General features: G+C 38.3%; 1 protein-coding gene across 4 annotated transcripts in view; it reads right to left on the bottom strand.

Moving 5' to 3' along the window:
• Positions 1 to 1,438: 1,438 nt before the first annotated feature.
• rapgef4a (Rap guanine nucleotide exchange factor 4a) overlaps positions 1,439 to 14,680 on the bottom strand; it is a 37,456-nt gene continuing 24,214 nt past the window's right edge. For 3 of the 4 annotated variants that reach the window (XM_038720509.1, XM_038720511.1, XM_038720510.1), the window contains 23 exons: positions 14,228 to 14,349; positions 13,944 to 14,127; positions 13,763 to 13,847; positions 13,280 to 13,340; positions 13,074 to 13,150; positions 12,809 to 12,955; positions 11,509 to 11,624; positions 9,375 to 9,460; positions 8,928 to 9,006; positions 8,622 to 8,772; positions 6,972 to 7,060; positions 6,557 to 6,587; positions 6,381 to 6,459; positions 5,578 to 5,724; positions 4,129 to 4,226; positions 3,605 to 3,730; positions 3,285 to 3,463; positions 3,092 to 3,182; positions 2,969 to 3,019; positions 2,670 to 2,757; positions 2,439 to 2,503; positions 2,272 to 2,326; positions 1,439 to 2,125 (listed from right to left, as the gene is read on the bottom strand). In XM_038720509.1, coding sequence (XP_038576437.1) covers positions 1,998 to 2,125; positions 2,272 to 2,326; positions 2,439 to 2,503; positions 2,670 to 2,757; positions 2,969 to 3,019; positions 3,092 to 3,182; positions 3,285 to 3,463; positions 3,605 to 3,730; positions 4,129 to 4,226; positions 5,578 to 5,724; positions 6,381 to 6,459; positions 6,557 to 6,587; positions 6,972 to 7,060; positions 8,622 to 8,772; positions 8,928 to 9,006; positions 9,375 to 9,460; positions 11,509 to 11,624; positions 12,809 to 12,955; positions 13,074 to 13,150; positions 13,280 to 13,340; positions 13,763 to 13,847; positions 13,944 to 14,127; positions 14,228 to 14,349 — 2,335 coding nt within the window. In that variant the 3' untranslated portion in view covers positions 1,439 to 1,997. Of the gene's footprint in view, positions 2,126 to 2,271; positions 2,327 to 2,438; positions 2,504 to 2,669; positions 2,758 to 2,968; positions 3,020 to 3,091; positions 3,183 to 3,284; positions 3,464 to 3,604; positions 3,731 to 4,128; positions 4,227 to 5,577; positions 5,725 to 6,380; positions 6,525 to 6,556; positions 6,588 to 6,971; positions 7,061 to 8,621; positions 8,773 to 8,927; positions 9,007 to 9,374; positions 9,461 to 11,508; positions 11,625 to 12,808; positions 12,956 to 13,073; positions 13,151 to 13,279; positions 13,341 to 13,762; positions 13,848 to 13,943; positions 14,128 to 14,227; positions 14,350 to 14,680 lie in introns of those variants that run through there. The other variant, XM_038720513.1, reaches the window with a different exon arrangement.

Below are 14,680 nucleotides of genomic sequence, written 5' to 3'. Positions count from 1 at the left end.
GACTGAACTGGACCCTTCACAGTCACAGATCCTAATAACAACAGCTCCCTCCGCTGGACCAAGACAGCCTCCAGTGTTGTTTTTCCACACGTCCTGGGACGGTGGTGCTCAATGTGTGGTCCATGGACAAGCAGAGGTCCCCAATAAAATGTTCTGTACTTTGCAACATTACAAAACAAACTTTCTGCACTGCACTAAAGCTTTTATTCTTTTGTCCAATATCCTTTGTCGTGTTTGATTCATTTTTATGCATTGGACAAAGCACTTTGAATTGTGAACAGTGGTGGAAAGTAAATAATAACATGAGGTATCCTACTTCACTTGAGTAGGCCTATTACCACATTGCGTTTCTTTATACTCCATCATATTTCAGTGGTAATACTGTACTTTTTTCTAAATTCGTCATAGTTAATGCCCATATTAAACATTAGGATTTTATAAGCAAAATACACTCCTGGTCACTGTCACTTTATTGGACGCACCTATACAATGCAATGCAACTCAATGCAATCAATTTGGCTTTACTGATTATACATTATAATGTTCAGTTTTTGGTGACACAATTGAACTATTTTAATGGATTGCACTGGCCTTAATAATAATATATTGCTTTACAATTTATATTAGCTGTTTACACATTAATGCATCAGTAATAATATAATGCTGATTATATAAATATAATACTGAGAAGTGCCATTTTGCCTCCATAATAAGGACTTTCACCTGTGATACTTTAAAGTAAATTTGGTTTTGTAAAATTTAATTAATTTTTCTTAAATTATTCTACTTACATAAATAAAAGTCTTCATTTCAACAGTCTGAGAGATATTAGCAACACAGGGCTCAGGTTAGATTTTTTGAAAGCCAAACTTAAAATACAATACATTTAAAGAAGTTTAAAAGTTGTTAAGCACAGATGCTTTTCCTAAGATGTGGAGAATGTACTGTATAAATTGACCTTACAATTCTGCTTGATTTTTAACATACTAAGCCAACAATACAAATAATCCAGTAATAAACTGTACCAAATGGATGTTTACCCTAAAATAAGATTAAATGCACTCAATCACTGGATCCTAATTTTAGGATGAGGATTAGACTTCACCAATATTGTAATTTAATCCAGGAGATCGTGAGTGATTCGGACTTCTGATTGGAGGCTTCTCTCCTTCTATTGGCTCAATTATCGTGCTCCTCTCCTCCTCAATCCTCTCAGATGAAGATATCTTGAATTAAACTGGGCTCCTGACTAGACAACTCTGGCACTAATAAATGCATGCTGGTTCTCAAAACAGAACCTTTTTTATTGGGAAATGGGAAAACTATTTTAACATGCCATGGTTGTAAGTAATGTATTGATCAAATGGCAAAACAAAACCAAATAGTAATGACAGTAACACACAAATACATCTAAAATATTTAATACTTAAAACACACAAAACGTTTTCAGACATTTATTGTATTTCAAACTTGAAATGTGCTCACAGGAATAAAAAGTATGCATGCCGAGGTCAAAATAAATATCTGTATACAGTTTACGACACAAAAGATTCTCACAAACTTAAATACGTATAAATATTGTTTTATACAAAAGATATGAAACAACTGAATATCAGGAATATTAAGACTTGGCATTTTTAAAGCATCAGCATGACATGGTGTTTACGTCTGAAATGTTAATCTGATGAATTAACCCCCCCTCCCAAAAAAATCTTCTTCATTTGTCACTCTTGTTTGACTTGGAGATGATGGCGATATCTGCAGCACAGTGATATGAGAGGTACTTTACCAACAATTACTGTTGTTAAAATATCACAAATTACTGTAATAAAAGGCTTAACAAGTCAGGCAACGGCATCTGACACAATATCTCATTATCTGTTACATCATTAGGTCCTCCGCGTGATTGCCCGGATGGGAGTAAATTAATCCCTATGTAAGCACATGCCATGTAGTGAAGCAGCATCAGAGTGTAACATTTCTGTTCCTGAGTGGTTTCAAGACCTGCGGGGCTCAAGTCCATGAGAGAGCTGAGTAAGCGTCCTTTGGTTGTCAATCACATTGAGCTGACGTACGTAAGTGCGAACTTCTGGGTGGTTCTTGCTGGCAAGAGGTGAACCTGGACCTGATTTAATTGGAGAGATGAGTAAACATTAAAAGACAAGTTCAAATTCATCAACAGAGAAAACTGGAGTCTAAGCTAAATGTATTATTTGAAATTTCACCCCAGTCTTCATCAATACAAAATAAACGTTTGGGATGCACACTTACTGAATGGTATGCTCCTGCAGAATCTCACTATCTTCAGTGTGTTAGCTATCATCCGCTGAAAGACAAAAAAAAGCTATAATCAGCAACAGATATTGGCATTCAACTGAAAGGCAAAAAAATAATTTACACCAACTGCTAGACAATAATAACCACCTTCAGAGGCTCACCATTTTCTCAAAATTGACCAAATTGTCGATAAATGTCTTGTTGCCCTCATGAGTGAATGTCATGTCTGGTGGGGGAAAAAACAAGGAATATACAGTAAGCAAAGTAAGAGCAAAGGGAAGACAAATTGTTTTGATGGTTAAAGCTGTTGAAAAACAATAAAACAACTGTGATGGACAGGTCAAAATTATGTTACATTAAAAATAAACGTCCATCTAATAAACGACTCTGACCTTTGATCAGCAGCGGCATGAAGGGAATGATGGGAGGCTCCAGCTTGGCAACTGTCAGTCGGTACGCCCGGTGATTCCTGGACGGGTCCTGTGGAAACAATCACACTGTTCTGAGATGTACCATCACCGTGTTAAATAGATCCATCATGGTCCCGGGCAGAGGATGATGCTGCTAAACCCACATTTGACCAGCTGACAGTGCAAGAATACTTATTTTCAATTTAGCATTATGCTTGGACAGAAAACACAACTGGTAGATGGAGATGCTTTGAAGAAAAGAATAAGTTGTTTCAACTTACCATTAAGTTTTCAAATTCCACGTAAAACTTCTTGAATTTGCTGGGAAGTTTCTGTGAAAACAGACACTAAAGGTTAACTTGCAGTTAGGACAAGAATCATTTTGACTGTGGACAGGTACCCACCTCCCATGTCTGACTCAACCTGCACACAGCTGGGTTACTCAATCCCATAATAACAGCAAAGAAGGCGTTCAGATTCTTGTACTCCTTAAAGCTTTGACAGAAAACATGAAATGGTAAAGTGAAGCAGCAAATAAAAAAAACTGAAAACTGAGTAAAAGAGAACAGAATAGACAGCAAAACAAGGTCCACTTACTGGGCGGCAATCTTGATGAACTTCTTGAGAAGCTGCACCCTCTTGCTTAGTTGAGAACACAGACACATCTCTGTGATCACCCAAAACTGAATTTCATTAAACCGCCTAAGGAACAGGTCCAGGTTGACAGTGGTTTTCTTGACATTTTGTCTGCCAAATGTGTGATAGATGAGTTCAAGCTGTTGGATGCCAAAGAAAAACACAACTGATCTTCTTGTGAAGAAAACAATTCATCAACTGAAAGTAAACCAAACCAAATTAACTTTTATTTATGCTACAACGTTAAAAAGGGGTACTATCAAATGGCACCAGAGTCATACCTCATGTACACAGTGAAAAAGCTCCCAGTCATAGGAAGTCATGTGGTAAGCCACATCCTTAGAGCTCATTAACTCAAAGCTGGCCAATAACCCTGCAGAGGGACCCTCCTGCTCAGGTAAAGGGGTCTAAAAAACAAGGAAAATGACAGTCTTTTATATTTAATAATCATGTAGTCTACTGTTTCGGAAAATGTTAAAAATAAGAAAAAAGAAAAGCAGTTGAGCTGCTTATAAGAGTAAATAATGTTGTCTGACCTTTCGATAAATACATACAAATATTAATTTATATGCAGTAGATCTAATATATAATTTTGCACATTTGCTAGCTTTCTTAAAAGCTAGCTCTATTCTAAAAGCAGGGAAGCCAGATTTCCAGTACAAGATAAGAAACAAAAGTGTGTTTAGATTACCAGATTTCAGAGAAACAGATGTCAGAGATGTACAGTTCTGCATAGGGTTTCAGTGAATGTTCTTTTACATGATGAGAATGTGCTGTGGGTGTTTTCTGGGAGAGATTAACCCACCAAAGAATCCAACTGATCCCTCCGGCAGGCAAACAGTCGTCCGTTTATGCTGAGTGTGGAGAACACTGAAACATCATTGGGCTTGAAGATGACTTTCTCTGTGGAATCAAAACATAACACACATTAAATGTTAAAACATTTTATATTTGCGATAGTCATTTTATGAATACCATCAATTTAATGTAAAGTTAGAGTCTATAAAATAACTCCAATGACACAGTGAGGACTCTCTAATGCATCTTTTAGCCATGTTAGCATGGCGGACCGGTCATCACTTTGGTGCAGTTTGAAATAGTTTTGTACAGACATTCATGGTTCCCAGAGGATGAATCCTACAGACTTCGGTGAACCTCTGAACGTTTTTAGTGAAATGTGTCAACAACTATTTGATGGAATATCATGAACTTTTTGTACAGAAATTCATGTTCCCCTATTATGAATTATAATTACTTCAGTGATTCCCTAACTTTTCATATAGCGCCATCATATAATTTCCAACTTCAACTGTCCATTTGTCCAACTTCTCGCAATACTATGACTTGGCCATCAGCCTGAGCTTTGTGTTTAGTGCTAATAACTAATACCTGGCCAATATCAGTTTGCAGAGTCACAGCGAGTAAGTTAGCATGCTGATGTTAGCAATTAACAATTACAGTACCTTTTGCCAAAGTACTGCCTCATAGAGCCGCTAGCATGGCTGTATAGTCTATTTTTAAATAAATATGTCTTAGTCAGCAACTGCCTTTTCACATTTGTCATGGTGTTGGACATTTTCAAGTCCTTGCCAAAGACCCACCTCTTTTCATTGGCCTTCAATCAGAGTCGAGTATTGACATTATTGACCTTTTCTACTGTTTTTGTTGTGTATATTTGTTGTGTATCCTAAACCTGGAAAGCACTTGGTCAACAAGAGTTGGTTTTAAATGTGCTATATAAATAAACTTGAACTTGAACTTGAACTTGGACAATACCATATACCATTATAATATAAGGTTAAACTACAAGATCATGCTAAATTATACAGTAGAAACCCTGTATTTTCTCTTGCAAAGCCAAAGTTCATTGGTCAGAGATACAGTATATGAGCTCCATGATAATCAGCTCCAAGCAAGAGAGCAGTTACAGTTCTGTATTTGTTTATTAACCTCCAATAAGGAAAGTGCAGGTCAAGTGTGGACGAGTAGAGCTGCATAAGAGCTTTCTGGCAGAGACAGTGGAATATCACTAGTGTAAAGAGCAGCCACTAGCACCAACAGCATGGTAAGCTCAGGTTTTTTCTCAAGCTGCTTAAAAGGCCATTCTTTAGCACCTACTGTAGCAGCCATTCACAGTTGGCAAATACAAGTATTTCTCAATAAATCAGCTAGGGATTTATATAACACCCTGCTTGGGCTCTCCCTTGTGCAGTCTCCAATCATTTGATTAACATGTAGCTGCCGCCGCTCTCACCTCCAGCCGAACTGAGGTGGACCAGGAGCAGGTCCTCCACTGACCCCAGCTTGTCAGCCACCGCACCTATGACTTCCCTGACTGAGGCAGCCACAGGGACACGGATTGTTGTGTAGGTGTGGTCACAGCAGTAGACTTTGAGCAGAACTGGAAGCATGAATCAGAGGATATATGCAATTGTCAGCACGAAGGAATGACGGAGCAGTAAAGCAATACCGGATAGCAGAGACAGTTGGATTGATGCAATAGTTCTAGATAAATCTGAGGAGTCATGGGATCATAGGAAAGAGACAGAACAGTAATTAACTTCGCACCTCTATAACGAGAGACAGGTTACTGTCGGTACCAGACCTTCAACAGGCAAAAGGATTTTGACATTGTTGTCAATATATTTTTTGTAAGTTAGACAGTGTGCGGGAGTTTTTCCTTTGCTATCATAGGAAAGACAAACAAAAACACATTTATGCAAATTGTGTTTATTTTTCAGATTCTCCAAAACATTCAGAATCTCCAAAACATTCTTATACCTAAATTAAACAACATACATTGCTTTATTTTAAGTGGTCACAAGCCAAAACGCTTAAGATTCACTGGATTAAAGCTTTCTATTTCCAGCAATGTTAAGCAGTGATTACTGACCTCTGTCTGTGTGTGATTGTTGTTGAATGACATTGTTAAATAAAGGTTTCAAATAGATATGATGTAACAGTGCCAGGCATCAGCATGCAGCAAAAATATACTCAATATTCAATATGATCCTTAGACAAACCTTGTATCACTGACATGCAATCTCCTTTACTCACTTTCATCATTACTCTTGATGGGCTGACGTTTCTGAAGCTTCTCATCTCCCATACTGAACTGCCGCAGTAGGACTTTGTGCTGCGACGAAGTAACAAATTCAGGCATCTTAACGTTTTCACACGACACAGGAATCTAAAAATAAACTTTAATTAGAAAGGAAGAGTCAGCATCTTACCTTTTTCTGTGAGATTCGGGCATCTTCAGTGCTAAAAACATGAACAAATAAGCAAAAATGAAACTAAAGTTATGTATGTTTGTTCATCTACCAATAAAACATGAAGGTACAAGGTACAAAGTAAATTTATTTGTCACAATACAACAGGTTATAGAGTGAAATTGAGTTTGTAACTCCCTTCTGCTACGTATCAGACAATATACATTAATATAAAAGCAATTATATAAATGGTAAACAAAATAAATTATACTCAATGGAGGATGAAGTGAGTTTAAAATTATGAAGGAAGACAAAGAAATCACAAGCACATTGCTTTTTAATTATCGGAACATACAGGAGGATCGCGGTGAATACAAAATGCTAAATACAGATTAAGATTCATCCACTTCACAAGCCCCGAGAAACGTCAACTTACTTTCGCTTGACAACTCTCTCCAGTTCTGTTAGTTGATCCCTGAGGGCTGGAATCGCTTTGGCATCATTAGATACCGCCATGAGAAACTCCTGCAAAACACAACAAACTCTGATGAAAAAGAAGGTTCAAAATAAGTTTTTAAAGTAAATAAAAGAGTTTCATATTTATTCTTTATTATTATTAATTATTATTGGATTGTTGGAAATGTTCTCCCACTAGTATACCACTCTTTAAAATGTATAAATCACTGATGTATCACGTACCACATATTCAGTCAGTATAACATCTGCACAGGATAAACATGTAAATGTTATCACCCAGCCTCAGGGCAGACAATAAGTATGAACTACATTAACAATCAGCTTAACTGTGCACACACACACACACACATATGTAAAGGTGTAAACATTTAAGAGGAGTCATTCATATTGTGAATCCCCAAACCAACAGGATGACCACCTGGGGCTTTGCTTGTTATTTTGAAGAAATAAATCTGCTTTATACCGTGGTCACTGAGATTTATTTATTTTATTTATTATTCCATTTATTTGTACTAACTTGACAATCTAACTGGACACCTCTGACGCAGGTGCATGTTTGCACTTGTAAATGAAGGTTCCAGTCATAAACTCTCTGTATAGACAGCAACAGTGAGACCTGGCTAAAGAGCTTGGAGCTAGTGTTATTTGTCTAACTAAAACAAGCCTGACTCTTAGTTGACCAGCGACTATCACTAAATGTAATTACAGTGGTGTTTAATATTTGTGTGTCTTGTGGGTTATTATTGACTGTTTGACCTCCTCCCTAAGTGCATTTGTATTCACTATTTACACTATTTAACTGTTATTGTACACTGGTTTTACTTGAATAGTTTTACAAAAATAAAATAGTATATATATTTTTTTAAAGTCAGTCCTAATATGTTTTATAAATGTATCTCTTCAAACTTTAATTGTTTCATGTTGTTGGTCTAAAAAACTGGCTTTACATTGATGATTATACTGCATTACTATTGTTATTATATGTTAAAGAAAATATTGTGAGCAGGTTCAGGTGTAATGAAGAAGTTTCGGAGACTGATGAAGACTTACATAGCATAGTTTACTGAGCCCGGCCGAGGAGACACAGATTAAACACATTAAATGCCATCACCAAATCTGAAGGTTACTTCCTGTCTGGGGATATTTATCCTTCTTAGACCCACAGAGACTCACTAAGTGTATAGATAAGGTTATTTTTCACCTCTCTATACATGTGTGAATATTATATTGGGTATTGGTTCAAAAAAATACATTTAAGCCACATTCAACACTTTCTACATAGAGCCAGACAGTCTGTCTGTAATGAAATGAAATGAAATAAAGATAATCTCAACCTTGGGTTACCTAACAAATGGATAACAGGGCATCCTTATCAACTCCGCTGCGTCAGTCAGTTGACAAGCAGGCAGAGAGGAGAGAGTGTGACCAGTAAACAGTTTTGGAGAGTCCCTGACTGTCACCTTTGGCTTTCTTTAGCTTAGCAATTGATCCTATCATGACCTGGGGAACCCTACATCACAGTAGTCATAAATTATTCCTTCACATTATACTGTACCAGTATAAGTAGTTATAACAGTGGTTTTATTGTTACTAATATCTACAGGCTGACCTCTAGGAAAGCTACTGAGACGTCCTCCTCGGGAAGGTTATCTCCATGTACAGCAACCCACTGCATCACCAGGCGGATCACCCTGCGCTTGTTGTTAAGTGTGTAGTCCATCCTCTCCTGTTCAGAGCCCTGCAAGGCCTGGGCATGGTAGGTGCACAGCAGTTAAAGATCAAAACAATGGAAGTAGAGCAGAGTGTGTGCATGCGTGTGATGGTGGTGGTGGTGGGGGGGGGGGTTCATTGTCGGTTTCACAGGGGTGGGAAGAAACATTTAACAACATTAGGTAACATAGTGCTAAAAGGATATTGGGCCATCAACACCGGACATAGTTGACTATTAGGGATGAAGACACAGTGCATGAGCACAAAGTCATCTAAGGCTAAGTCTGTGACAAAAAAGCAAAGAGAGGGTTATGTCAAACACCTGTGAAACCAGTGCAAGAGCAGATCAAAGAGTGTCCACAACCATCAGGCCTCCATGTGGCCCTGTCTTTGTCACCTCTGCAGGCAAATGAAAACCATATGTATCCACACAAGCGAGAGTAATTAGATCAGTTCTGTGACGTGTGGCTAATCATAGATGAGAACAAACAGGTCAGTGCAGAGCAGCAGACAGAGGAGAGAAACGCTGAGCCAGAGAGAGAATAAATATACTGTATAGAAGACAACTCTTCACATTAAATGATCATCATATTGATAAATTGTTTTAGATAGCACTAATCTGACATACTGAATGACACATGCTGAGCCATACCTGACTCTGTGAATTGAGAATCCAATCGCATCATTTCAAGGAGGTGCTCCAAAATCTTCTCCGGAGTCCCCGACATTACCCTGTATCTGGAGCAATGCAGAATAAAAAAAACCCTTTACTAATCAAGAAACACTGGCTCTTAATGCTTAATGACACAGCTATGGCCCTCGACTGATTTGTGTTACTTGAACGTGTGTCTGTGATTGGTACATTTGATCCTTTGAACAATCCTATTTACAATCACAGAGTTCTTGGCCAGCTCAAGATTTAGGGGAGCCTGGGCTAAGAGCTGTCAGAGAAGCCAAAAATGAAATGTAGGCGCATTTTCTTCTCCGTGAAGAAGAATCAACACAGCCCAGCCTCGGTTGTTTTCATTCCTTGATTGATAACAGCATCACAAGAGGGGAGCTGCACAAGCTGTGTTGTGTCTTCCCCACTCAGGAGGGAGAACACAGTCTTGACACTCTTGTGTGAGGAGTGGAGTTGATTAGAGGGCGACCCCGAACAAGTAATTGTGACTGGCCAGGTCTTTTCCCCCTAGGAGCTAGGGCCATCATTACCATTAATGTGTCTCTCCATATTACAGCAACCATGGAGCAGTGACAGATGCCTCTATTAAGATCACACACGTTGGTTGCAGTGCACATGGTTGCTCTGTGCTTGTACTGCCGACACTGGCAGGAAGCATTTTCATCTGCTGGTCTTCACCAGCCACATTTAACATTTTTAAAGATAAGGCTGGTAATATTCTATATTTTTCTTATTATTATGGTTTGGTTTTGTTATTTTCTTGTTTTATTTTGAAATTATCCTTCCTCTTCTGTACTTCCTGCCTTTGTGTGTATTCCCGATTGTCTGCCCTAATCAGTTTCACCTGTGGCTCGTTATCCTCCCCTCACTTGAGTATAGTCAGTGTGCTTCCCTTGTCTGTTGACATTCATCTACATCTACTTGTCAAGCATATCAGCCCATTCCTAGTGTTTCCCTGTGTTCTTCGGGTTTTCTGCCTTATTTATTGGACCTTGTGGATTTTGATTTTGCCTGTTCCCAAGGGTGTCAGATTTGGTAGGGACAGAATAAGCAATAATTTTGATTTTAAAAAAACACTGTTGTCCATCAGTGTGAAGTTAATGTATTTGGTACACAAAAGGGTTTAATGTGTTTGTTAAGTTTTGAAAGATTATGTGCTTCCCCCTCATTTGCCTCTAAGTGGTTTGGTCTGCTGCCTAAAAAGCAACTAGCGAAGAATCTAGTAAGTTATTCATACCATCAGGAAAGTGAGAAATATACGCAAGTCAAGTCTCAGAGTAATCTCAGTCAATGCCTCTCCCACTCCTCTCACACTGTGCGCACATAGGCTGGAGTGAGAGTGAATTGGTGGGTACAGGGACGCAGTTTGTAGAGATGAATAACACATTGTTGTATTTAGTATTTACATGTCATTTGTTGATGGAAAAAGAAAAATATACAATAACACCACACTTCATATAGGAATTTTCTATCCCATCAGACTATAACAATATATTAAAACATCCTGATTAATTCCAGAGGAAAAGAGCAAGACTGTGTTTAAGTCTGTTTTAAAAGCTTAAGTATAGCAAATATCTTAAATATTCTCTGGTGTGCCCTTTAGCAGGACATAAACATTTAACAAATGGTATAACACACTACAATACATTTAGATGCATATAGAAGGGCATTTTTAAGTGTTTACTAAGCTATTAGCAGTATTTATTCAACAATTGTAACTTCGAAAACATATTTTATATTATGATACCTGTGTTTTACTAAATTGTCATTCGTTATCTTTTTATACAAAAGCCTCTGCTTGTGGGTACCCACAGGAGGAGTTATATTTGTTGACAAATATATTGAAAACCATATACATATATAGTGTAATAGTGTATATAGTGTAAAGAATTTAGTGAATGTTTATACATTTCTTATAAATGCTAAATAGGGGAACTTAAAGTCCTATTTTAAAAACACCTGCCAGACAGTTAGAAATCATTAAATCATAATGTTTAAATAAGATAACAGACACATAAACACACACACACTCAATATTTAAAACATCTTTACTATCTATAAATGCTCTGCTGTGTGCAGTGCAGTGGATTGTGGGTACATTTACTTGTAGTGGGAGGATGAGGGTCCGTGGCTGGAGGGTCGACTGCTGCTAAGACTCTTCTCTAACACCAGAACATCCTGACCGTGCTCCTTCAGACGTACCGTGTTGGCCTCCACGTCCTTCACACACACACACACACACACACATACACAGTGTATACACATAAGTTATGCATTTTTACATACAGCATGAACAAGAAGCTGAATTGATAAAGATGTGAAAGTTCAACACAATGAAACTGCTATGATAATATTTACAATACACTTAAAGGTTGTATATAGTTCTATCAGAGCCTATTTCTGTTTCCATGAATATGAGCTGTCTCTTTCACAACTAACTGAGAATGGCATGTCATAAACTGAACACAATGTTTACACTATCACCTCAAAATTGCAGGAAGGTTTGACTCCACTGCAGAGACAGTGGTGTGACACTGTGTGCTATTTGCTGAGCAGAGTGGATTAGTTGGCTTTTCCAGTGTACTGTCACCACACAACCACGCTAACCTTAGCAGGCAGAATGTTTAAACAAAGCTCCTGACAATGCAATAACAGCCAATAGTATTTTGTGATCCTTAAAGTAGGCCATGTCTAGTGTGGTGATATACAAAGCTCTACTAAATATAAAACTCTGTATAGAATAATACATGCAGAGTATTTCTATTTGATGGAATGGTGCAAGTGCAACCATAAATTATGAGTATTTGGTTCAAATATCTAAGTCAGGATAAACATCATATAGTTTTGATGAAAGCAAGGACAGAAAAGGAATGTAAGGCGCTCAGATAGTGGAAAATGATTTTAACAACCTGTCCTGGAACAATTAAAGCAACTAAGGGATTTATTTTTATATAATCAAGCCATTTAGAGTTGATACTTCTTAAGTTCCTGGATTCCTACTTTCTTTACATTCTGTACAGACCGGCTGGGGCATCACATTTGATTCTCTCATCACGTAGCTAACTTCCATTGACATCCTAGTTCATTCTGTCAAATCTCTGCTGCTGTATTTCAGCCTGAACAGAAAATTCATGATGGAGTCAGAGACCCCACATGGAACTTTTCCACACAACAAGTTTGCATCCACAGTTAATGAACCCCAAATCTGCTTGTAGTAAGTAACACAAGTCATTAGCAGCATATTTCATATTTAGCAGGATGGCTAAAGTCCTACTCCTGGCTGGAGTCCTATCTCAAAGGTCACATTAAATAACTTTTATGGCTGCATTACTGAGATTTTGCCAAAAGAGGGCAATAGTGCTTCTTTGCTCTTACCATAACAGCATCAATAAGGTAAAACTCACCCTCAAAATCCTGTTGAAGTCCTCCTTGTCTACTCTGAGGAAGTGACAGTTGTCTTCTCGCAGGACAATGGAGGCAGCGCGGGGGGTGTCGTTGACAAGAGCAAGCTTTCCAAAGTCGTCTCCTTCATGAAGAGTGCAAACAACACCCTGCACGACACAATGTACTGATCAGTTACTGACCAATGAATCAATGCCCTTGTCAGAGCAACATAATCTTTTTTTATCCTTTTAGAAATGGTGTGATCTCATCTGGAGAAATATCTACTTTTCCATAGATGACAACGTTGACTGAGCCTTTCAGAATGATGTACCATGATGTGCCCTCCTCCCCCTGACTGAACACTGAGAGAAAAGAAACAAAGAAAAGCTTGGGCAGTCTGATATACCCTGATCTGAATTTGTTGGATTAATTGTGACTCTGTACTGCATTTATAGATTAAATTGTTAGGCATCACTTATTTTATTACTTACACACTGTTCCTGCCTTTGCATGAGACTCAAAGATCAGCACTCCTGCCAGTTCTCTCTTTACCTGAGGAAGCAGGGAGACAGATTCAGAGTCAGAATCAGAAAAGCTTTTATTGCGATGTTGTTTTTACACGTAGGAGGAATAACGTTACTCGGGTAGATCAACATCAACACAAATTAATTTTACCAGTGCTACACGGAACAACTTGAAAGAGTACATGCAATGTTTTATTTTCCTGTTCAAGTCAATACCCCGCTGGTGTAAAACTGATTTTCCTACATCCGAATGTGAGTTAAAGTCGATGCATTTTACAGCAATTCTCACATAACTTGCTTTTCCATTTTCATGAATCCCAGCTGTAATGCAAATTGGTTATATTAAAGAGCATACCTTTTTACTCTCACAGGAATCAGAAGAAGAGTTGAATGTCTGCACAGTGACAACAGTATTCATATGGCCACAAATGACAAAGAACAAGTACTCACAGTAGTGGATAGGTGAGATAAGGCCTTTATATGGAGCAGCTCTTCATAAATGATCTCCAAATCATCTGCTGTTCTTTCAGATGGACTGGGAAACAGGAAATATTCAATTGCAATCAGAACACCATCACACTGATTCCCTTTATTTAATATGGCTTTAGAGATTATTGCTTTAGAGCCATACTGTTTCCTCAGAATCATCCTCATGTGGGCGTCAGGTCCAATCTGCAAGAGGAGGAGCAGTGTGTCCTGCAGCTCCTCTTGGCTCTCCCTCCTGTCCTCCTCACTGGGTAATGGAGCATCCTCCTGCTCATCATCTAAAAAGCGGTAGAAGAGGTACTTGTCCTGGAAGCTCAGCTCCTGGTCCACTGCGTCACAACAGCAAAAACACAGACAGCAGGGCTTGAATTTTAAAACTCTGCTTTGCACGTAAGCGTGTGCAGACACAGACATCACACAGAGCCTCACCATGGTTCAGAACACCTTCTTCCAGCAGCACCTGCCACATGCCCACAGCCTGAATACGAGAGTGGACGCATGAACTCTGCTGCAATTGCCAGTCAACCAACTCTGTCCCCACGCAACACTGCCTAGAAAAGACACAGGTCTATATAAGATCACATACAAGGCTGAGCAGTTATGTAAAATCTATTTTGTGCTTTATTAATTGACTCTAACTGTTCCAATGTTTTTGTTTGTGTTGTTTTACTAAACTGTTATATTAATTGTTGTAAAGACATATGATGTATGACTGATACATGTGGGAAAAATAAAAGATAACATCATAGGATTGAAAAATCCTACAGCATGTGGAATACAGCAATGACATATTACTGTCAATGACGCCACATGTCTTTCATGACTACTGCATTCATTTCACTTTACAGGGTTGATATGGCGTACAGTATGTGTTAGCAAGCA

This window comes from Micropterus salmoides, unplaced genomic scaffold (assembly GCF_014851395.1).
Source record: "Micropterus salmoides isolate LMB-PRFRI ecotype aquatic unplaced genomic scaffold, ASM1485139v1 Ms_hic_scaffold_15, whole genome shotgun sequence".
Lineage (NCBI taxonomy): Eukaryota > Metazoa > Chordata > Actinopteri > Centrarchiformes > Centrarchidae > Micropterus > Micropterus salmoides.
This window is presented reverse-complemented; position numbering and strand designations above follow the sequence as displayed.